Genomic DNA, 23,243 nt, shown 5'->3' with positions numbered 1-23,243 from the left:
TTTTGATTTATGAATGTTGAACCATCCTTGCATCCGTGGGATAAATTCAACTTCGTCAGAGTGTAGGATCTTCTTGATGACCCTTTGTATTCTGTTTCCATGGTATTGGCAAAGAAACAGACCCGAGGATCAGTGGAATAGATTAGAAGATGCAGAAACAACTACAGATATGCTCAGCCACCTCATCTTTGACAAAGGAGCCAGCCACCTCATTGGAGGAAACATAGCCTATTTAATAAATGATATTGGAAAAACTGGATTTCAACCTGCCAAAGATTAAAACTAGATGCATACCTATCACCATGCACTAAATTAAGATCAAAATGGATTAAAGATTTAAATACTAGGACAGAAACACTAAATTTGCTGGAAGATAAGTTAGGTAGAACTCTTGAAGATATTGGTATAGGAAAAGACTTTATGAACAAAACCTCAGTGGCACGGGAACTAGCAGAAAGAATCAACAACTGGGATCTTATCTTATTAAAAAGCTTCTGCACTGCAAGAGAAACCACCAACAGAGCTAAGAGACAACCTACAATGTGGGAAAAATTTTCAGCAACTGTACCTTAGACAAAGGACTACTATCTAGAATATATAAAGAACTGAAAAAAATTAGACCCCCCAAATTCAAAGACCCAATTCAAAAATGAGCATCTGAAATGAACAGACATTTCTCAGACAAAGAAGTAAAAGCAGCAAATAAACATATGAAAAAATGTTCAACATCACTGGTCATTGGAGAGATGCAGATGAAAACAACACTGAGATTCCACCTCACCCCAGAAAGAATGGCTGCTATCAAGAAATCAACCAATAACAAACGCTGGCCAGGGTGTGGGGAGAAAGGAACCCTTCTCTATTGTTGGTGGGAGTGCAGACTGGTGCAACCACTGTGGAAATCAGTATGGAGATACCTCAAAGAACTAGGGTTAGATGTCTCATTTGACCTAGCTATCTCCCTGCTGGGTATCTTCCCCAAAGAATTGAAAGAATCATACCACAGCGATATATGTGCACCCATGTTTATAGCGGCACAGTTTGTAATAGCTAAAGCTTGGAAACAGCCCAAGTGCCCACCAACTGGAAACTGGATGAAGAAGAGGTGGTGTTTTTTTTAATAAAATGGAGTACTACTCAGCCATAAAGCATGAGAAACTAGAGTCATTTATAGCTAAATGGATGCATATTGAGGCCATCCTCTTAAGTGAAATAAATAGGACACACATGTATAAATACCGAATAGTTTCTGTAGTGTGAGAAACTGAAAATGTAATTAAGGATGCACACAGATGAAATCGCCTAATAACATAGTTCTCGGATTGTGTTTCCATCATGTGTCATATGACTGCGTCGAAATTTAAATTAGGGAGAAGTTTGGCTTATGTGGAGTCTGCTAACTAACTGGAGTTTTTTTCCAGATCATTATTTGTTCAGTGTTGGTTTTGGGGACCTTTCTGAAACAAATCACATCCTCTGGTGTCTTGTTGGTACTTGAGATGCTTTTTTAAGTTATATGGAAAAATGTTTAAGTGCTTTTCAGTTCTGTTTTGGTTGAGTTCTACTGTATTTGAATATTATTGTAGTTTTTTTCCCCTGCATTGTTCTTCTTTGAGTGGTTTTAATTTTTTGTATGTGTGTGTGTGTTTGATAATAAAGTTATTTTTTTAAAAAGTTGAAAAATCATTCAGTGGAATCATTCATTAATCAGGGACCTTCTGTAAATTGAAATCAACCCAGGATTGAATTATCACCAAAAAAATCCCCATGAGTTTTGTATTGTAGCTGAGATTTGGAAGTCAGGAAGGTCTGTCAGTGTGGTGCTCATGGTAGATTCCAGCACTGGAAGCTAGTGACATTTTCTATGACCTAAGACCATCTCCAATGACTCCCTTCTTTATATTCTTCTCTGTTCCTTATGCTTTCCACTAATCCCTGTGACTTAATTTTAATTTAGCAAACACCTATTGTATGTTTACTGTGTAGTAGAAGCAGAGCCAAGAGCTGGAGAAACTTGAAAATGAGCAAGACACACTCCCTTGCCTACAAGAAGTTTTTAATATACTAGGGAAAGTGGAAGTGTCTGGCTATACTCTGGGCCAGAATAAAATAGCTGTGACATTGAGTCCCCAATCAGTTTTACTCCTGTTGCTTAGATTCAATGACTTCTGCTTCAGGTGGCAAATCCTGGTGACTGTGGCACAATATGTGTTATAAATAGCACTGCAACTTGATGCAAATGAACTCAGAGAGATAGAGAGAGAGAGTGGCCGGGGGGGAGATAAAAGGTAGGGCATAATTTATCTCAGCGTTTGTTTATGAGATTGAGCTATGGCTGTCTGGGGCCAGGTGCTGTTCTTGCCCTGGAAGAGCCAGGCTGTTTTCCGTTATGAGATTTCATCTTTGGGACTCGACCACTTCTGGAGTGAGTGTGTCTATGTACAAACTTACATTCTGCCCGTGAGCATGGGTGTTCATGCTTAACTGATTCAATGACTACATTTCCCACAACATATTACACCAAATGTACTTAACAGCAATTAGAATGTTTGCCGCCTGCTGTGTACAAATCTCTCCAGAAAACAAAACTCTCCTAAATGGCAGTCTAAGTAATTCTGAAGATTAAAGCTAGTGATTTGCAGAGCTCTTGGTTTGTTTGCTTCCTGCAAATATCAAGATTAACAAAGAAATTCATTGATCCCATTTTGCCTCTTGGAAGCTTGCACGTAGGCCTAGGGGAGTACATCACACGTGGCAGTGCGATTCACATAAAGACTTGTTCTTGCTTTCTTTTATACCCAAGATGCTGATTTAGTGGCATTTCTCTTGGCAAAAGTGTCTCAAGAAAACAAATCCATTTATGAATATTTTTCCAGCAGACACTCTACCTGGGCCTTTTCCACTAACAGCCTTCTTTCTCAGTGGGTTTTACAGGAAACATAGTCCACCTGTGGCTGTCGAAAGGGCAACTCAGATCCAACTCCAAAGACAATGCCTGGGTTGCTTGATGTTGGGTCAACCTCAGTCACTCTGAGCATTCTTTATCCAGCTGTGAATACAGGCCTTGAATGAGTTGCTCTCCAAATCTCCTTCCATTTCGAATGTATTAATTTACTTACTAACTAATATTTTTTGAGTATGGAGAATGTGCTTTGCATTGCAGCAAGTGCAAGGAAATAAAGTGATCATTAAGAAACAAAGCCTTTGCCCTCAGATCAAAGAAATCTTTTCCAAAAATATATTATATCCTGGTCATTCAAAAGAAACTGGCTGCCAATGGCAGCCGCCATTTTAGGTATGTTCTCTGGAGAGTTTTACATCCTCCATTCCCTTTGGCAGACTCACTTCTCAGGTTGGATTCCCCTTCATTCTCTGACTTCTTTATCTGGCTTCAAAACTGTCATACCTTGGTTCTCATTCTTCTCAAATAACTTGCTAGCAGCTTGGAAGTGCCAGACTAGGAGTTCAAGGTCAGGCCTCAACATAAATCTGGTGATCTCTTTTTCTGAATTCTTGGCATTTTGAATCTTGGTCTTCTTATATGGGTTATCCTTTTCTTAATTCTGTGAGTCTTGGATAAAGCCTCTTGGTGCAGCCATAGTCTTCATGGGAAAGAGGATCCTTTACCAATATCCCACCGAGGCCTAGTGCAGCCAGCCCTTTGTCAATGATATGTTTGAGAGGAGGTTGAATTCTAAATTTAACATACCATTTTGCCAAATAATAGTCTTTCTACAAATACACTTTTGGACCAGTGAGCAAGGTGAAATATTTTACAGAGCATGACGTAGACATGTCTTTGAAAATTTTTTATTGGATCCCATTTGCCATTACTCATTGAAGCAATTTTTAACTATGCACATAGTCAGGCAGTAAAATGCCTCGGGGAAGACAAGAGCCAGATGTGCCAAGATACTCGTTCTGAAGAAGTCATTACTTTGCCTTCTAGAACTTAACATGCTTCCTGCCGGCAGTCCTGCCTGCTGGTGGAACAGGGAACACAATTCTTTAAGAATGTAAGAGCAAAGGCCAGAGGGACTCATTTGCTAGGGTTGGATGCCAAGTGAGGAGTCCTCCATGTTAACCTACTTCCTTCCTCCTTTCATTACCTGCACTCCCAGGTTTTTCAGAGGAATGTTCTTAATTCCTTGAATCCATTGGTCCCTCCATTGCTCATGACGGGAAACTGTATTGAAATGTGCAGATGTCTCCTGTGATTTTCTAACTACCAAATCTAATAGATTTTTAAAGCCTTTTTGAAAATGTAAAGAAAGTACACACATAGCAGTTGTGTATCTTGTTTATGGATTATGTAGCTGTTTTTAGAGCAAAAATAAAGTCCCTTTTCAAGCACCCAAATCCTACTCCTCAGCAAAATTAACTACTATTGGCTGTTTTTTGGCTATCTTGCCCAGATTTCCTTACACATGGATACTGTGGGCATATCTATTTTTAATTTTCAAAGGTTTTGCTAACTTGTTCTCCAAATACTTCACCTGTTTATGCATCAACTAACAATACATGAGAATCTTTCCTCACATTTGACACTACTGTATAAAACCAGTCTTTAATTTGTTTCGTCAATCCAAATGGTTAAAAATACTCATAATTCTTGGTTGCATGTCTTTGATTATATAGAGGCTGATCATGTTTTCACATATATTTGTTGGATGTTTTTTGTTTCTTTGGTTGACTTCTGAGAAATTGGTTTTTATCCCTCACTGTAAGAATTAATTTGTCTTTTACTGTTTTCTTTCTAATTTTTCAATCCATTTTGCTTTGCATATTTTCAAACTCTGTTGTTAGGTACAACATATACTTGTGATTCTAGACAGTCCTCAGCTTTATGGTGGTGTGAAATCAGTATGCATTCAGTAGAAACCATGCTTTGAGTTTTGACTTTTTATCTTTTCCTGGGCTTCAGATATATAGTAGGGTGCACAATGCAATGCTTTTTGTAAGGCTAGGAAGCAGCAGCAAGCTGTAGCTTCTAGTCAGGTCTGCTATCGCAAGAGGAGAACAACTGATAATCTACAGTGTGCTGTGTCGCGAAGCTGTGATCATTGATCGCTTAATATATTAAATGCACTTCAACTTAGGTATGATATTTGCAATTTATGATGAGCTTATCATAATGAAGCTACATTGTAAGTCGAGGAACATGTGTATTTAATTGTCTGAAATAACATCTTCCATCAATAAAAATCTTCCTTTTGGACTCAGGGTCCCTTCATGTTGCTTCCAGGGCCACTACAATAATCTTACTGATCTTTCTGCTTCTCTTGTCTCTCCTGTTCAGTACTCTTTCTTCATTACCTTTAGTGTAATCTTTCTAAAACACTGATATGGTTCTAGCTGGCTGTTAGTATAAGGATAATCGGTGAAGGGTTTGGGACCAAACCAAATAGAGACAGGACCCCCAAATTCCAACCTCCTTTGCACATAGCAACGGGAGGTGCACTCTCCTTTTGTCTGTCATTGTGGTGTGTGGTCTGGTGGCCTTTGCTAGAGGCCTGTCTGACCTTCTCAAAGATTGGCCTGTTTATTGGGAGTTCTAGGTGGGTGCCCTAGGGCTATGTCAGTTTACCTTTAAAGGGATAAAGCCAGGTTAACCTGAGGCTCCTCCAGGTCTGAGGCCATTAGCATGTAACCAGTGCTAAGTTGGCAGGTAACCTTGCTAGTTACTTCCTTCTTTGACTGAAGTCACTAGCTATTGATGAATGCACAAGATTCTCTTAAATGTAATTGCAGGGGTCAACCCCTTGAGGATTTACCTACAAGATAAAATCCCTTGTTCATTGTTCTGATGATTTACATTGAAAAACCTCATTTTCTTCTATTAATGCAGTAAGCTGAGCTGCAAAGAAAAAATTGCCCTTGTTTATTGTTTTTAGCTGAGCTTATGTGGATGTTCTTCTCATTATGATCTTTAACCAGGTTGGGGGTGGGGTTGCAGAAAACTAATAGGTAGGCCAGAGCATAGGAACCCAGCAGGGCACGTGGAGTCTATTCTGGAAGCACCAGCTGGCCATCTGTATCCATGGGTTGTGCTTCTGTGGGTTGAAAATATTTGGGAACATAAATTTCATCTGTACTGAACACGAATAGACTCTTTCTTGTCATTATTCCCTAAAGAACAGAGTATAAGTGGCCGGGGATTTAGCTAAGTGGTTTCGGCACCTGCTGCGCAAGCACAAGGACCCAAGTTCGATCCCCAGTATCAAAAAAAAAAAAGAACAGAGTATAAGAACTATTTACATAGCATTTACATTGTATTTGCATAGCATTTACATTGTGTTGGGTATCATAAATCACCTAGAGATGATTGAAACTTATACAGGAGATATATGCATATAGGTTACATGAAAATACTACACTTCTTTCTGTAAAGGACTTGAACATTTTTAGATTTTATTATCCTTGGAGGTTCTGGAACCAGACCCCTAGATACTGAGGGACAAACAGATTCCAAGTTCCTTGGGGTTAAAAGAAGAGGCAGAAGCCCTGGGGCTATAGGAGCAGGTGACGGACAGAGATGGTTGTGATCCAAGCCACAGGAAACGAATGAGTGTGTGGATGGGGAAGATGTAGACTTGCATCCTTTTCAAAGCTGGGAACTCTGCCACTGAGGTCTCATCTTTGCCCAATTGAAGGGACAGTTGGCTTTGATTTGGGCACGTGCTGTGTGTGGTCTTGTCACTTCTCTGATCTATAACCCTAGTCATGGGAGATTCCTGTTGCTGGAGGAGCTCCTGGCTTTTACAAACTGGCTCTATTATATCTGGCCCAGTGTGTTTTCTTTTCTTCATCCCAGTCACTCCCTGAAGCACCTGGTTCTGCTCCTTGGTGGGACACTATATTTCCTCTCCACTGCCTCTGCATATGCTCTTTATTTCACCTAGAGACTTTCTCCTTCTTCCCAGCTGTCCCTTTGCGAACCCTCACCTGGAAATCACCTACTGGTGCTTTGTGGTCCAGATCAAATTTTATTTCCTGTGCCAAGCCTGCCTTGGGTCCCCATCGACCTCTGGCATGCAAAAATAAGCTCCCAGAACATCCTGAACAAACCTCACTTGTGCGATTTGTCACTCTGTGTCACAATGATGATTTACATATCATTTTCTCTTAGGGAGCTGTGAGCTTTTCCAGGGTATCAGTGAGATTTTTGAAATTTCTGTCTTCTTTGTGGACCCATAATTGATGTTCAGTTTTGCAAAGATCACAGTTAAGCTAATGTTTCTAGGTTATATAGATACACCTGTCCTTCGATGTGTTAAAAATGAAGAAAGGGCCTTTTAAAAATGAATACATGATCTATGATAAAATCAATGGACAAGCATCGCCATCCATCAGTGATAAGCATCAGGCACACTATACTGCTCAGCTTCCTGGGGATTTTTGCTAGCACAAGCCAGTGGGATGAAAAATATTTGGAATTCAATAAAGCCACCGTTCCCAAGAACATGAATTTCTTCTCAAGTGAGCTGGTGTGGCATTTTCAGCCAGGCATGTCAGATACCCTGGAGAGGACTCAGTCTTCCCATGATTACAGGGCCCTCATTACACCCTTGGAATCCCAGAGCTCTGTGCCCTGTACAACCCACTTTATGCAACTAGAATACTGTGGACTTTCCATTACTGTCACAAATACCTGAGATAATCAGCTTATAAAGAGAAACCATTTATTTTGGCTCACTCTTTTTGGAGGTTCTAACTCATGGCCAGGGAGCAGAAGAGAGCAAGGAAGACTCCAGGATCCCACTGTCCCCTTCAAGGGCACAGCCCCCATGACATGAAGCTCTCCCACCTCTTCAAGGTTCTGCTGCCTCCCAGTAGGGCCACAGTGTGGACCCAAACCTTTACCCACGGGCCTTTGACCAACATTTAAGGTCCAAACTATGGAAAATGGCCTTTCTCTACCATATTTATTAATGTATTTAACAAATACTAATTGAGCATCTGGGATGAGCCCAGCCTATGTGCCAGATACATCAGCCAACAAGACGTGTCCCTTGACCTTATGGAACCTGCAGGTGAGTGATGAAAGGTGTAATTGTTACAGCCAGAGTTTGCATGGAGGCATTTCTTATTGCCAGCCTGGGTTCTTTCTCCATGTATCTTCTACTATTTCTGTGCCTGCCTCACAGCCTGAGATGTGAGGAGCTGAACACACACTGCAGTCTCACAAGTTTGCATAAGGTCTTACCTGTGGCATTTTAGAAAGGAGGACACTAGCTAGAGTAAGATTGGAAAGGATAAAAACTATTATTAATGTACGTCGGAGGGATGGAAAAAGTGGTAGGGAGAATTCTGCAGGATGCCAGAAAACCACTGGAAATGGGATTTGAAAGATTACAATTTTTCTTTTCATGCCATTCTACCCTAGAGCAGAAGTACATCCTGCTTTTAGGAATTGGTCACAAAAGTCATTAGGTTGTTTTATAGGTGACTTTTAATGCAGGAGACCACATGCTAGGCAAGCTTAGACATTTCGGCTTCTTTATAAATGTCCAACCTTGGCTTCTCATCCTGCACGACATTACCTCCACTGTAAATGGCAGTTTCCCATAACCTTAAGAAATTGTCATGCACCTGAGCTAAGTCAATTTTGGAATAAGATTACAGTCATTTTGTGTTTAAGTTTCTCGTGCCCTTTTGAAGCTATGTTTTTGCCAACAAAGGAAAGTCTGCAAGCAGAATGATTGATTTTATGTTTATTGTACAAGTCTGTCACAAAATAGCTTGTGGGTAGAGAAAACAGTTGGAGGTCTGTGTTAGTGTAGTTGTGTTTGTTGTTCAGAAAAGGCAGCAGGAAGTTGGACCATATCACCCTTCTCCTCTATCTTCATTGGAAAAGTTGGAATAGGTTTGATTTTGGTTTTGCCTCAAAATTCTGTTTCCAACTGTGGCCTCCGAGGGCAACTGAGGGATAACATGGTGTGTATGTCACTTGATGTCACTCTCATGTGAAAATCTAAGGCTATTAGTCAAGCATTGCAGTTCAGTTTTCCAATGTAGTTCTATTACCCATGAATTCATCTGTGCTGTGTTTCGTGCTTTATATGTGTACATTGTGAGAAGTTATAAAGGGGCAATAAAATGATGTGTAACTTCACCAGCTAGAGACAAAGTGACATTTCATTGTTTTCTTTGAGTATCTCTTATTACTAATGAAGTTCTACCTATTTTTATGTTTTTAGATATTTGCCTCTTTTCTTATGTGTTCTCGTTTTTTGTTTATTGATCCGATTGTGGTTTTCAGTTTTCATTACTGACTAGTGTAAGGTCTTTTACTCTGTTATCATTGCTATAAGTGATATTTTGTAGTTTGCTGTTGTCTTTTAATTTTGATGATCAGAATAATTTCCAGTTATTATTAACCTATTATGCTTAAACATGAAAATTCTTCAATATCCAAAAGTTGCACAGATATGCACCTACATTTTTATTTTATTTTTCTTGTATTTGGAATTTTACACTTAAACTGTTTCTTCCATCTAAAATTGATTTTGAAGTATGTTTGGAGGGTCAACTTTCACTATTTTATCCAGCAGACAGATGAATATCCCAACACCACCGACTGAGTTATTTTTTCCTTAACCTTCAGTTTGTGGTAACTTCTTGGCATAGAGTCTCTAAGATCAGCTCTGTTTTCACATTTCTTCATTTTGTTTCATTTGTCAGTTGGCTTGATCTAGGACCATTGTTGATTAAATTGTATTAGCTTTATGTTGTATTTAACATCATGTAAGTCTTTGAATTTCCTTAAGACCCTTTTCCCTTCAGTGGGTTTGTTATTTATTCTTATTTGTTTATTATATCAGGTTCAGTGTTAAAATGATTTGTCAAGTGCTAAGATTGTTTCCATAGAAATCTTTTAGAAAGCAACATGTACAGTATTTTTTGAAGTATAAAAGTAACACATGGCAGGAGTAGAAAACTAGAGACCACAGTGAAATATAAAAGAGTAAACAGAATCCATTGAAATTGCTCCACTTAGACCTTCCTTCATAGATATTTATTTCACTACTTTCAGAGGCTAGGACGAGAGGATTTGGGGTAAGGTAGATTCGGTTTTAGCTAGCTCTATCTACCACTTTCTTGACTAAACAAGTGACTCTGGGCCTTAGTTTCCTCATCTGAAAAATGGGGATACCTGTGTTACTGGCTTATGGTGAAAAACAATGAGAAAATATCTACACTATTAAATTCTTAGCCTCATGGCTCCAGTGGCTGATTTCATACATCCATATATGGTCCTTCTGGGGGGTCACCTTTCCACTACTCACCCTCTTTCCTCTCCTGGGCCCAGTAGACTGGCTCAGTGTTTCTTAAAGTTGTGCCAAAGGTGCAAGAGCTTCTCAGGAGGCTCCTGATTACGGCTGGCACATAGCACTTTGCCTTGTTTGACTGGTCAAGGGAAATCACATGGCCAATTCTGGATGCCAAGGGTAGGGAAAATAGAGGAAAACCTCAAAGCCAATGGCAAAGGGCATGGGTATATGGCGGGGTGAAGGATTGTACCACAAGGGCATTTTGCCACACAGTATAAACAGGATCTGCTTGAGGGGGCGGGGGATTTAGGTTTGAACTAAGATAGGCAGGGCCACATAGGACTAAAATGGGCCTAGAAGCTGGTTTGGAGGATCTGAGAGTTGCATTTGGTCTGTCCTTGGGACTCCTTTACGAATGGAGATTTAAATAACAAAAAGTGACTCAAAAAATGGTGTGGCGTTACACACCTAGAGCCTATAATCTCAGCACTTGGGAGGCTGAGGCAGGAGGATTGAAACTTTGAGCCCAGGCTGGGTGACTTAGCAACTCAACGAGACCCTGTCTTAAAATACAAAATACAAAAGAGCTGGGACATAGCTCTGTGTGAAGGTCCCGAGTTGGATCTCCAATACTACCATAAGAAAAAAAGAGCCCAAAGACAGATAACTTAAGGGACAGAGTGCTGGGTGTATGGATACAGCTTGACATGACCGTAGCCATCTTGAGTTGTAACTGCCATGATTGGCCAAGTAACTGTAGTGGTTTTACCTGCATAATTTTCCAGCAAACCATAAATAGATAAAACCATTAGAGTCATATGTGAGGCTTTGCAACTGACCCTGGCTTGATGGATGCTCCTGGCTTTGTGATAGTATCTTGCAATACACCAAGTACATGCCAACTAGGAATGGTCACTTTTGTCCTAACCCATCTCTACACCCATCTTCCTGACCCAAATTCCTGGAATCCTACTGGTCTTGTTAGGACCCAGGATCACGATTCCATCAGTGAGTACCTTCAATAAATTGCACCCTGTGCAACCCTGGTTCTGCCGCCTCTCTTCTGTCTCATGGCACCTTAGGGACAGTTCTCCTGCCTTAGGACAGAGTCATTCTAAAACGATGGGGGAATGAAAGTATTTTCAAGATCCCTGTCAAGAAAAAGATGGGTTTGACTATTGTATTTAGCAGGAAGATTAAAAGGAAAAATAGCTACTTTGGTAAAATGTGCCCCAGCACTGTGCCGAAGTTACAGGGTACAAACTTACAGGCCTGTCTGGAGCTCCAGGTGGGCCTGCGGGGGGGGGGGGGGGGGTGAGATGAGATCTTGGCTGAGAACAGAGGTTTTGATGGCCTTATGTTTCCATGAAGAATCCTATTGGCCAAACTTGAGACCTGCTGGGCTTTGGAATAAGGATGTTTGTTATTTCCAATTGGCATCACTTCCTAATGTGTTTCTACCCCTCCTGCAGCAGTCCGCTGCCCCCACTCTGCTCCCCAGAAAGGCAACAGGATAAATGCTCTGCATGAGTAAACGTAGGTCGCGTTTCCTGTGCCTTGAGTATGAAGCTTTTCTTAGCTCTGACCTGAAACTGTCTGCATTAATTTACTTTTAATTGTTTTTAGAAATTACTATTCCTGAGCCACTGCTTAATAAAGCTCTATGGGGTTTTCTTCCTTTCTTTCTTTTAGCTTTAGTTGAATCCTGCAGGATAAGCTGCATCCTACCCAGACTCACTCATCTACTGATCTGAGAATGTAAAGGATGCTTCCCTGGGTTCATGCTATGTGTGTGTGTGTGTGTGTGTGTGTGTGTGTGTGTGTGTGTGTGTGTGCGCGCCCTTACTTCCCGCTTAGAAAAAAACATTGCTGTATAAAGCAGAGAACTATGCTCAGAATTCAGGTCAAAGAAGGAGAATCAACCCCTTTTGCTTCAAAAAAATTTATTCTGACCATGGAGGAACAGGTAGCATCTTTGTCCGTGTCAGGACCTCCTACTCTACCTTGAACTTGGCCAAGGAAAGCTGAGCCTCCTGGGTTTTTTGGCTAAAGACAATTGCCCTGTCCTTGGAAAAGCAACACTGTGACTCAGAGAAAAATACTTCCTGTGTATCCATGGAGCCAGTAGGTGACCCATCCAAGAATTAAAAATGTCTAGGGGAATAATCCAAAATCAATGTCTGTAGGAACCAGTCTGGCAAAGAAGACATAAAACTCTGTTGACCCTGAGGTGCCTGAAAACAAGACCAGACCCAGTGGCTGGTCTGTGACACAGCTAGCAAAGGTGCTTTCTGGCCTTGTGGCCTAGGTTAAACCCTCCTATCATGCTCCTGTGCGAAGGCCGTAAGCGGTATGGTATGATTTTCTCCCCAGGAAAAGCCTCACATGCATACACCTGTAGCCTTTTGCATTCAATTTCTGGAACTCTTCCTGGCACTCTATGGCACCCTTGATAAAGACTCATGCTATGGAACAGGCTGGATCTTGATTCATGAAAATTGCCCGGATTGCATTGATAGGATAGACAAGGAAATGCAAATGCTGGGGTTGGCAGTTCGTCCCCAGGACTGCTCTGTGTGGGATCTGAGCTAATGAGGTGTGTGGCTCTTCCTGGAGGACATGCAGAGCTCACCGGAGGAAATTAAGCCACTCAGCAAAGTGTGCGCATTCCCTAATAACCAGCGCTCCAAGAGAGGGGCCTCGCGCATCTCTGTTATTCCACCCCATGTCTCATTTGCAAGGTCTGCTGTTGCTAAAAATGATCCCACTCTTCTAAGATTAGAGGAAAGGCTTGATGAGGAGGGAAGTGAAGCGGGATAACTCGGCTGGTTAATGCACTTGACCGGAGCAGCTTTGAGAATTTGAGCCCTGATTAGTAAATCAAGAGAGACAGACATGCAGTTGTGTTGGGGATGATATCTTTTAAGCGCTGAGGTGCTATCAGCGATGTTATAATTGCAGTTAGAAGTAAGTAATACCTTTGATCAGGAAGGGCAGAGGGAATAAATAGGGGAGGAAGGAGGATTTTCACATGTTCACTCAGTAACTGTTTCTCAGCCGAGTACCGTGCAGAGCTCTGGGGAAATAAAAGCAAAGAAGCCTTGCGTGCTGGCTGCACAGGTGGAAAGGAATGGAGGGAAGAGGACCGGGCTGTTCCCATGCTGTTGTGGCTCTGATCTGGAACATCCCCCAAAACTCTCATGCACTCAGAGGCGGGGCTTTTGGAAGGTGGCTGGATCAGGGGCTGCCATACTCATCAGTGGATTCGTCCCTTAGTAAGTTCAGAGCTGAGTTGCTGTTAGGTGAGGCCTGGTTAGAGATGGTCACAGGGGCCATGACCTGGAATTGTATCTCCCTCTGCAGCTACTCCTTTGCTCTCTGCTTTTCGGCTGCCGTGGGGCGAGCACCTTTTCCATGGCCAGGCCCAGTGGCCGTGCTGTTTCTGCCTTGAAGCCAGCTGACCATGGACTATAACCTCTCTCCCTGTATGTTGTGGGTGTTGGGTATTGTATCCCGGAGACAAAAAAGTGACTAAGATACTTGGAGACAAAGCAGCAAAGAAGCACTTGACATTGAGCGGGGGTGGGGAACTCTAGCTGGAGCTGGGGCTTGAGGGAGGAGGAGGTGGTAGGCAGGAGAAGAAAGGGCATTTGAGGCAGAGAGAAAAGGGTGGGAATGGAGAGGAACCATTCCGAGCTCTAGGATCTGTGAGTTTTTATCATGATTGGAGGGTGGGCAGGGAGCAGAGAGGAGGTTGGAGAGGTGAGTTGGGTCCAACTTCAGGACAGCGAGAATGGAAGAGGACTCTGATTTTTTTTTTTTTTGGTACCGGGGATCGAACTCGGGTCCTTGCGCTTGCACAGCAGGCGGCGAAACCACTGAGCCAAATCCCCAGCCTGACTCTGATTTTCTTGATGGTAGCTATCCTAATGGATGTGAAGTAGTACCTCACTGTGGTTTTTACATGAATTTCCCTAGTGATTAGTGATGTTGAGAGATCAATATTTTAAGGAGTTGCCTTGCATGATAGCAGAGGCTGGCATATCTGAAACCTGCAGGGCAGTTGGGCAGGCTGTAGAATTAGGGAACAGATGAAGTTGCAGTTCCAATCTGAAGACTCTCTCTGGGCAGAATTCCCTTTCTTAAGCACCTCAGACATTTTCCTCTTAAAGCTTTTAGTTGATTGGAGAGGCCCTCCCGTGTTACAGAGGATGGCCTGCACATGCCAAGTCTACTAAGCTAAATGTTAAGGTCATCTAGAATAGTGTTTCACCAGCTGCAGTGGACCCTTGAGTTATGACCAGCCTGACATACTAGCAACCTGGGTTATGACCAGAATTTTAGTTTTAACGTAGGACCAAAGTCTTGCATTATGAACCAAATGCTGGCCGTTTGTGCTTCCGCACACAGATCTAACCCTTAAAGAGTTCTGGAAGAAGCATTACAACATCTTTTCCTGTGTGGGGTTAATTGAGAAATCCTGGGCCAATGTCTCTCTAAGGACACTGAGATCTGCCTGTGTACAGGAGAGAGACTTTGAAGGCTGTGTAGAGGAGCCTGAGCCTTCATTGACCAACTTGAGCTACAACCAACCCTCAAAAATGAATTGAGTTCTTAAGTCAAGGGTCCACTGTATCTGGCTGTCATGGCTTAACCAAACTGACACATGAAATTAGCCATTGCAGTAATTTAGATTTTCTTGGTGACTGACTTCATAATCTCCACAGTGAATTCAGGAGAGGAGGGAGCGCTGTGTCCTTGTTGGAGAGACAGCGAGATTGTTGGCAGTGGAATGTCACTCGGCTCATCCATAGCACACACACTGCCCTAGTGTTTTGCTTCAGTAAGCATTATGTCAGCATGGGTGGTCATTTCTGGGTTTGGGGTGATGGTCTTTTTGTAGTAGAGTTTCCAGAGAGGCACCCCCTTTTCTCTTGGTTGGCTAGAGTTCATGAGCTGGAGTAGCTTGGATGGGCAAACACCAGCCATGTCTGTGGCTGAGCTTTTGCTATCTCTATGAAACTCAGGCAGCAGTCAAGAGAAGACGATTTCCCACATTACCCTTTCCTTCTTGGAGAATGTCAGCTTCGGTTTCAGCGTACACCTGCTGTGTCTGATGCCAGCCAGGGAGGTGTGGCCAGTCCGGGAAGAGTGGCCATCAAGGCTCAGGAAGAAGGTGTGCTAATTCTGGAAGTGAATAGGTGACACAGGGTGTGCAGGGGTGATTAAAATATACAGTGAACGTTTAAATGCAAAAATATACTGTACAGTAAAAGACACCTTGCCATTAACCCCAGCATTTGTGCCACTTTCTGCAGCAGTTCTGGAAGCCATCTCACAAGTGTCTTTAGTTGCACTGTTGTAGCTACCTCAGTGTCCTGAATTGATTGAAAAGGTTTACTTTCATGGTTATTTTGATTTGGGGGAAGAGCCAGAAGTTGCAGGGTGCCAGATCCAATGCATAAGGTGGAGGAGGACACAGCATTGCCTATGTGCGAGCCTGTCTTTCTGTCTGATGGCGCTCGGCAGCAGGATTCACTGTATTTTTGATCACACCTCATAAAGACCTTCATGAAACAGGACTTCAAAACTGCTTAAGAACATGACAGGAATGATAAGCGTGTCCAAAATCAGGGGGACTTTTTTTTAAGATGGATTAACAACAATGCATCTTTTACTGTAATAAAGTTTGAAAAGTTTAAACATGCACCACATTTGTCAGTCATCCCTTGTCCCTTAAATGTAAACATTCCTTGAATTTTTTTTTTTTTTTGATACCAGGGATCAAACTCGGGCCCTTGCACTTGTGGGGCAGGAGGCAGCAGAACCATTGAGCTAAATCCCCAGCCCCATTCCTTGTATTTTTTGAGGTTTTTTTTTTTGGTACCGGGGATTGAACTCAGGTACTTGTGCCTGTGATTGTGAGGCAGGCGGCAGAACCACTGAGCTAAATACCTGGCCCCCTTGTATTTTTCATTAGACCTCGTGTTCTGAGTTTGCTCACATGATCAGAACAGACTCTGAATTTAAAGGGTGAACACTCATGGACCTGGTCTGTCCATTGGGAAGTGGATTTGATGTCTTGTGGAGTAGTGAGGAGGACGGGCGCTCACAGAAGGGCTCCTCACTCCCACCTCTGCTGTGAAACACCTGTCCCAGACCTGCCATCATCCTCATGCGTTTACTCATTGGCATGTGGATGCTTTCAGGGTGTCAAGGTGGTATTTCTGACTCAAACCTCCCATTCCCTTGGACTCCCCAAGTTTCTTTCATGTTGCCTTCCACAGCACGAAGAGCTTGGGGATGGCTGGAGGTGGGCATGCATGGTACTGGGAGAATTTGGAGATCCTGATAGGAAATCTGTGGTTCCATTGTGAGTCACCTGGCTCTTTAGCTCTTGATCTCTAAACAAGCTTACAAGGATTTCTTCTGGAAGGCAGTGGAAGAGAAAGAGAAGGAAATGCTGGTACCTCTATGCTCAGAAGTGCTCTAATTGTCTGCTCCTTTCTTTGTTCTTGGCTGTGCAAGTTTGACCCAGTGATCCATCTTTCAAATCCAGCTCGCAGATCCTCTCCCTGTCCTCCTGGTCCACCTCTCCCATCTATTACAGCAGTGGAAGGTGCAACCTCTGCCCCTTAGCATTTGCAGCGTGGCCTTGCCGGCTCCCTCGTTAGGAGTGTTTAATGTGCTTTAGCTGTCACAGCCCGGAACTCTGCGTTACTGATGGCAGGTCTGGAGCAGGGGCAGGTCGTTGTAATTTGTCTCTTGGCTACAGTGGGGTCGCTGAGGGGCATCTTTACACCTGGGAGCCACAGTTGAGTTGAGCAGCCAGGAAGGCTCTGCAGAGCAGCCGCACAGTGACACCCACATAAACCAGGGGCCAAGGGACAACCCAGTTAGGCCCTGGAAGGGGAGCCCTTGCTTTCAAGAGACCCAAGGGACAAGGACAGGAACCTGTGCTCAGGTCCTGTGGGTGCCTGCCCAGCTGTCCTGAGCATGGACCAGCATGCTTTCCATGCCCAGCCTCCTCATGCCCTCTCCCTCTGTGCCACAGGATGATGGAGATGACAGGGATGGGACAGGGTGGAGGGGGCCGCAGGGCCACAGCAGCTCATTAGCAGCAGGACCTTTGTAAGATGCCAGCATGATTGAAAACGAGTTCGGCCTTGTTTGCTTGGGGTCCTTCAGATGGAGGGGGCTTCTGATAAGTCCCCACGGAGGGATCACTCAGTGTGGCACCATGTCTGGACTCACAGCCAGGACCCTGGGGGCTTTGCCTGCATCCCCACCAGCCATAGTAACCCCAGAGGATGGCAAGCTGGTTCCTGCTCACCTACATCCCTCTTGAAGGGTGCTCCGCTGGCCTTCCCTGGATCAGGAAAGCCACCCAGCAGCTCATGCATGGTATGAGGCATCCAGCCTCAGAAAACCATCCCCTCCTGGGGGCTTTTGGGGTAGAAATGAAGAAGTCCAGTCCCACATAGACTATAGGACTTGGCTAAGGCCTCTTGGCTAGCAAATGCTGAACTAAAACTGCATAGTGGTTTGTCACTACAGCTCTCATATCTGCCTTGGCCGGGCAGGGGCATTTGGAAGAACATAAACATCTCAAGGTGCAGTTCCTATCCAGGAACGCTGAGAGCTTTTTCAGACTTGCTGCATGACTTAGGATAAGTGACTTCACCTCTCTGGGCCCAAGATTCCTCAGCTGTGAAACAGGCATGATGATACTGCCTAGCTCATAAGGTTTTTGTGAGAAATAGAAAGGACAGTCCAGTCCATGGAAGCTTCTGGCAGTTTCTGGCATGTGACATGCTCTATCCAGGTGTCTCTTGTAACGACTGTCATCAGCAGGAGCCACTGTGGTCCACTTGCCACATGTCCTGGACCACATCACATCTAAATCCATTTACTGTGATGGGGACATTTGGAGACATCCGTTCGTCTTCAGGTCGGCAGACTGGATCCACAAGCATGTCTTGGTGTCTCTCATTTGTATCCCATTGTGGTCACTTACATTGTCTCCTTCAAAAGTGGCCTCGTGACAATAGGTGTGTGCTTCTGAGAAGACACAGCACTCTTGGGCCTTCAATCCCTTCCTTGCTGGGGGTCCTTCACCTTGACTTTCTTCTCTTTCACCTGTGATTCTTGCTGGTGGCTTCCTAGAGGTGGCCCAGTCTCCAGTTCACCGTCCATGGAGTAAGACTATGGGCACCTTTGGTGTTAGGTGACGTCAGTGCCATGGCTGTCCAGGAAGGGGCCAAGTGGGAGGGGTAACAAGTGATCACCTTTGGGGCTTATGGAGTTCAAGGTTGCATCGGGTATATGGACAGAAGGGCTGATGGACACATGGACAGTAAGCTGTCCAAGGACTCAGAGGCCTCCTCTAGTTGGTTATTTGTCTCTGCTTTTCTTTTTTCCTTCTCCATGTGAAACAGCTTCACTGAGAATCTGTTACCTCATCAGCTCTTGGAGAGGAGGAACCTGATTTTGAATTTCTTTGTAGCCCTCTTCAGGGCTTGGGCATTGATTGCAATTGATCCAGACTTCAAGACAGCTTGCCTGCCAACAGTCCTCTTTCACAAAAAGGATTGTTTATTGTTTACTGAATAGTTATTGGAAGGAAATTCTGTCATTTCTGAGACCCAGATCTGATTCTGTGTTGCTAGAGGGCACACACAACACCCCAGCGATGGATTTTGGCAGTTTTGCAGTTTATGCAGTGGGCCATCCCCTCCTCACTGCTTGAGCATCTTTCACATCTAGAATCTGTTCTTTTGTCTTCACAAACTTCTAGGTTATTTGCAGCCTGGGAGACTGGTGTGGAGGCAGACAATGTGTCTGGTTCTTTATGTTCCATGGAGGCACAGGAAGCCAGGCTCTGAGCTGACAGCTCCCTTTTTTGGCTGTTGCTGGACCGCAGAGAGCAGGATGCCTGGCATCATGGCACTGAGCACTTTGCAAGAATGAGGGGTCCCTTACACACCAGCCCCGCTGCAGGGTGCAAGACATGTATGTAAATATCCTCAGGGTGTCAGGCCACAGCGGAAACTGGCTTATCCTCATCCACACTTCTGCTCCCTTCCTGGGTTCATCTGCCTTGTAAGACATTGACTTTCTGATTAGAGTAGCATCCATGCCAGAGTCTGAGCCTGCTCCGTACAGAAAATGCTTAGAACATCAGTTTGCCCATCTTTCTATTTATCCAGCATTGATGAGCATCTTCTCTATATATGAAACAATAAGCTGGACATACAATGTTGTGGTATAGATCTAAAACATCCCCCAAAAATCTCCATTGAAAAGTGGGGTTTTGGAGGATACTGGGTCATGAGGACTCTGTACCCATCAGAGGATTTGTCCATGGATGAGTTCAGGGCTGAATATGATGTCAGAAGCTGGGGCTGCTTTGAGGCTGGTGACTGGGGTGTATTCTTGTCCCTAGCTCCTCCCTTTTGTCTCTGCTTCCTGGAAACAGTGACATGAGCACTTCCTCTGCATGCTCTTTTGCTCTGCTATTTCTGCCTTGGACCCAAATGCTTGAGACCCCGAGGCCCGAAGCTCCAGGGCAGGTGACTGTTAGCCGGGCAACATGGGAGCTCTGGCTGTGCAGGGAGCAGAGTCCTGGGTGGGTCCTGGGGAATGGGTCTGAGTTGAGGGAAAGCTCCAGGAGCCAGTCCATGGTCACTGAGGATGCACAAAAGGGAGCGAAGAAGCCAGGATGGAGAATGAAGGTAGCAGCCAGGCAGATTGCAACTTTGTCAGAGAGAACTTTAGCTTCTCCTGGAGCTCTCCAAGGCTCTGTGTCACCTGATCCTTAACAGAAGCCTGGAGCTGGGTGCAGTGTGGTCATTCTCCAGGTTTTTATTTTGTTTTTTGCAGCACTAGGGATCGAACCCAAGGCTTTTGCACCAATTTACATTTCCAGTCTTTTATATTTTATTTTTTATTTTGAGACAGGGTCTCACTAAGTGACTAAGTTGCCCAGGCTGGGCTTAAACGTGCAATCCTCCTGCCTCGGCCTCCCAGAGTGCTGGGATTACGGGTGTGCACCACCACGGCTGGGTCATTTAACAGTTTTTCAGATGGAGAAACTGAGCTATAGAGAGGTGATGTGAGTTGTTGGCCCAGGGTCACGTGCCCCCTGTGTAGCATTGCACTTCTCACTGCTTAAATCCCCAGTGACTTATTCTTGGCCACCTGGACCCATGACGGGTCAGGACTGAGGACTCCATACCCTGAAGACTTTTCTGTTTCTCTCATGAGTAAGAGGACGTGTCCACTCCATCCTGAACTGCAGCCTGCCCTGTGGCCTGTGGGTGGAGAAGGCGTTGGGGGCAGTGCCATCTTCTTCGAAGTTTCGAGGCCCAGAGGCTGATCAAAGCCTTGGTCCACAGAAAGCAGCCCGGCATTGAGCTGAGGGGCTTTGAGCTCGAATGTACACAGCCTGCTGAGGAACAGGCTGAGCTGGGGCATCTGCAGGATCGCCAGGCTCGGGATTTAGGAAGGGCCCCGAAGGACCTCTAACATGCCCTCATCCCCCATCACCACCCCATCAATGAGATGCTTCCCAGCAACAGCCCGGCCGCCTGTCAGCAGCCCTTCTAATCTCCCTGGCATCCCCCAGAAGTGGATTTACAGTGACAGCATAAAAATGAGGCTGCATGATCAATGGATCCCTGAACGGTCTCCTCCAGGAGACACGAAAGTATATCGTAACAAAACTTTATTTTCTTCTGAAAATTGCCTCCATGATTAATAAGGCCTGACACAGCCCAAGCTGTTCAGCATAAAAAACAGCCATATCTCTCACGGCTCCCTCTTTGGCACTACATCCCTCTCACTCCATCCCTCTGTCTCCTTTCTTTTGTTTTGCTCTGCATTCTGTGTCATCTCCATGGGAGAAGCATGCATTAAAATGTGCAAATCTCCTTACCTCAGTCTGCTTCCTTTCTACTTGGTATTTCTGACGTGGCGTGAAAGTCTTCGGTGCTGTCTGCCTGGAGTCCGGGTGCTTCTGTACTGAGCAGTGGAGATTAGGCTCCCCTACATCACCTGGAGCCCCAAGAGGGCCCCATGGCAGGAGAAGGAGTTTGTCCTTGAGACTCTACCTTCGCGCATGTGTGGGAGAGCGGCTAGCTACTAAAAAGCAGGACTCCAGCAAAGGGCTGCTCCTGCCTGCAGAGAGGGTCTAGGAGGGCTTGCTGCACAGTGAGGTGGGGGCAGCACTACAGTGCCAGCCCATTTTGTTATTTTGAGATGGGGTCTGTTTAAATCACTGTGTTGCCCAGGCTGGGTTTGAACTTGGCAATCCTCCTGCCTCAGCCCCTCAGATTGGTGGAACTACAGGTATGTGCCACCACACCCAGCCTGCCTTTATGCTGGTGTTTGACATGCTTGGTTTATTCCCTCTTCTAGAATAGCAGCTCTGTGAGGAGTTGCTCTAGCATAGTACCCTGACCTTAGTTTGGATTCCGCCCAAAACAAGAAGATTTGGGTGCAAATACATTATGTGGGACGTGAAAGCTTTGTAGGGGAGACAGGACATAAGACCACAGGGAAAGGAAGATGTCCCCCAAACAGTACGGTAGGTTGTTACTGTGGGTGCTGGGCCTTAATCCTGCTGGGGTATTTAGAGGGAGCCTTCTTCGGGGGCAGTGGAGCTGGGGTATTTATCCATCAACTCCCAGTGATCTTTAGACAGAGCTCTGTGGGCAGGGTGATGGCTTAGGTGGCAGGAAAGAAGGTTCCAGATGAGGAAATGCAAGTGCTGGGGGTAGAATTTAGCAGGGCACAAATGATGCAGGTCGGTGCAGGGGGATGTGTGCTCCAGATGGGTCTTTACCCTTCCTCTGTGGGGATGGGGGGATATAGGGGAAGTAGGATCCTTTGATGCTGTCCTCCCTGGGTCCCTGGGGCCCATTCTCAGGTCTTCCCAGGGAGATCCTGAGAGAGAGAGAGAGCTGATCTTCTTGCCTTGGGAGAACCCCCTTAAGGATGCAGATGAAATCTCTCCCTGTGTCCACAGCAGTGTTACCTTCAAGCTGCCTCTAACCGGCTTTCCTGCTCCCTCCCCAGGTGCAAGGAGCTCAAGTACTCCAAGGAGCTGCCCCAGATCTCCATCATATTTATCTTCGTGAATGAGGCCCTGTCGGTCATCCTGCGGTCAGTCCACAGCGCCGTCAATCACACGCCCACTCATCTGCTGAAGGAAATCATCCTGGTGGATGACAACAGCGACGAAGGTATGGGGGCTGCGACCCGCGTGCAAGCTTATGCAGTTAGCAGGACAGAAGAGCCACTTTCCTTCCCGGAGGCTTGGAGAAAGGGAGCAGTTTTAGAGGAAGAAGTCACGGGAGACACTGGTTCATTATTCCTCCAGTGCTCTTAAGAATGAATACATTGCTAGGCATGGATCTAGATCTATTTCCCTTTTCACATCACCTAACGCAGATAATAGAGAAGGGCTGAATTCTCCCTCCAACCACTGTTTTTTCCTAAGATGTAAATAAAAAGTTTAGTCCTGTGTTGAGAACTGTTCATCTTGAATCAAAATCTCTCCCAGACTACTGTCCCCAAAACGATGCTAGGTAGAGATGAGAGGCCTTTGTGAGTCTTTTGGAATTCAGCACTACTCAGGAACAGTGGATCAATGAAAAAATATAGAAAGCAAAGATTGGGTGGCAATAACAACACTCCTCAGAGGTCCCGGGGGACTGCCAGACAGCAGTGTGGTGTGGAGGTGTGGTAGAGGCTGGCATTGTGCCCTGTGCCCTGTGTTGGCTCATAGCCTACACAATGCACTGTGCTTGAAGTGGGGAAAAACATCATAAGCTCACAAAAGTCACAAAAGCCAGAGAGCAAGCCTTCCTGAAGGCCGAAAGGCTTATCCCCTGAGTAACTGCAGAGTTGGGAGTGGGCCATACCCCAGGCTGTCAGAGCTGAGGAGCAGAAGGAGGCTCTCGCTAC

The 23,243-nt window shown here is 44.8% G+C and overlaps 1 protein-coding gene across 1 annotated transcript in view; it reads left to right on the top strand.

Moving 5' to 3' along the window:
• The window catches only part of Galnt17 (polypeptide N-acetylgalactosaminyltransferase 17), a 488,817-nt gene that overhangs the window by 206,772 nt on the left and 258,802 nt on the right, over positions 1–23,243 (top strand). Inside the window, exon 3 of the mRNA XM_004840005.4 lies at positions 22,353–22,519. Coding sequence (XP_004840062.1) covers positions 22,353–22,519 — 167 coding nt within the window. The remainder of the gene's footprint in view (positions 1–22,352; positions 22,520–23,243) is intronic.

Source organism: Heterocephalus glaber, unplaced genomic scaffold (genome assembly GCF_053883595.1).
Source record: "Heterocephalus glaber isolate CG9 unplaced genomic scaffold, H.glaber_assembly_v1.0 deba00001610, whole genome shotgun sequence".
NCBI classification, from domain to species: Eukaryota; Metazoa; Chordata; class Mammalia; order Rodentia; family Bathyergidae; genus Heterocephalus; species Heterocephalus glaber.
The sequence above is the reverse complement of the archived record's forward strand: the minus strand, read 5'-3'. Positions and strand labels throughout refer to the sequence as shown.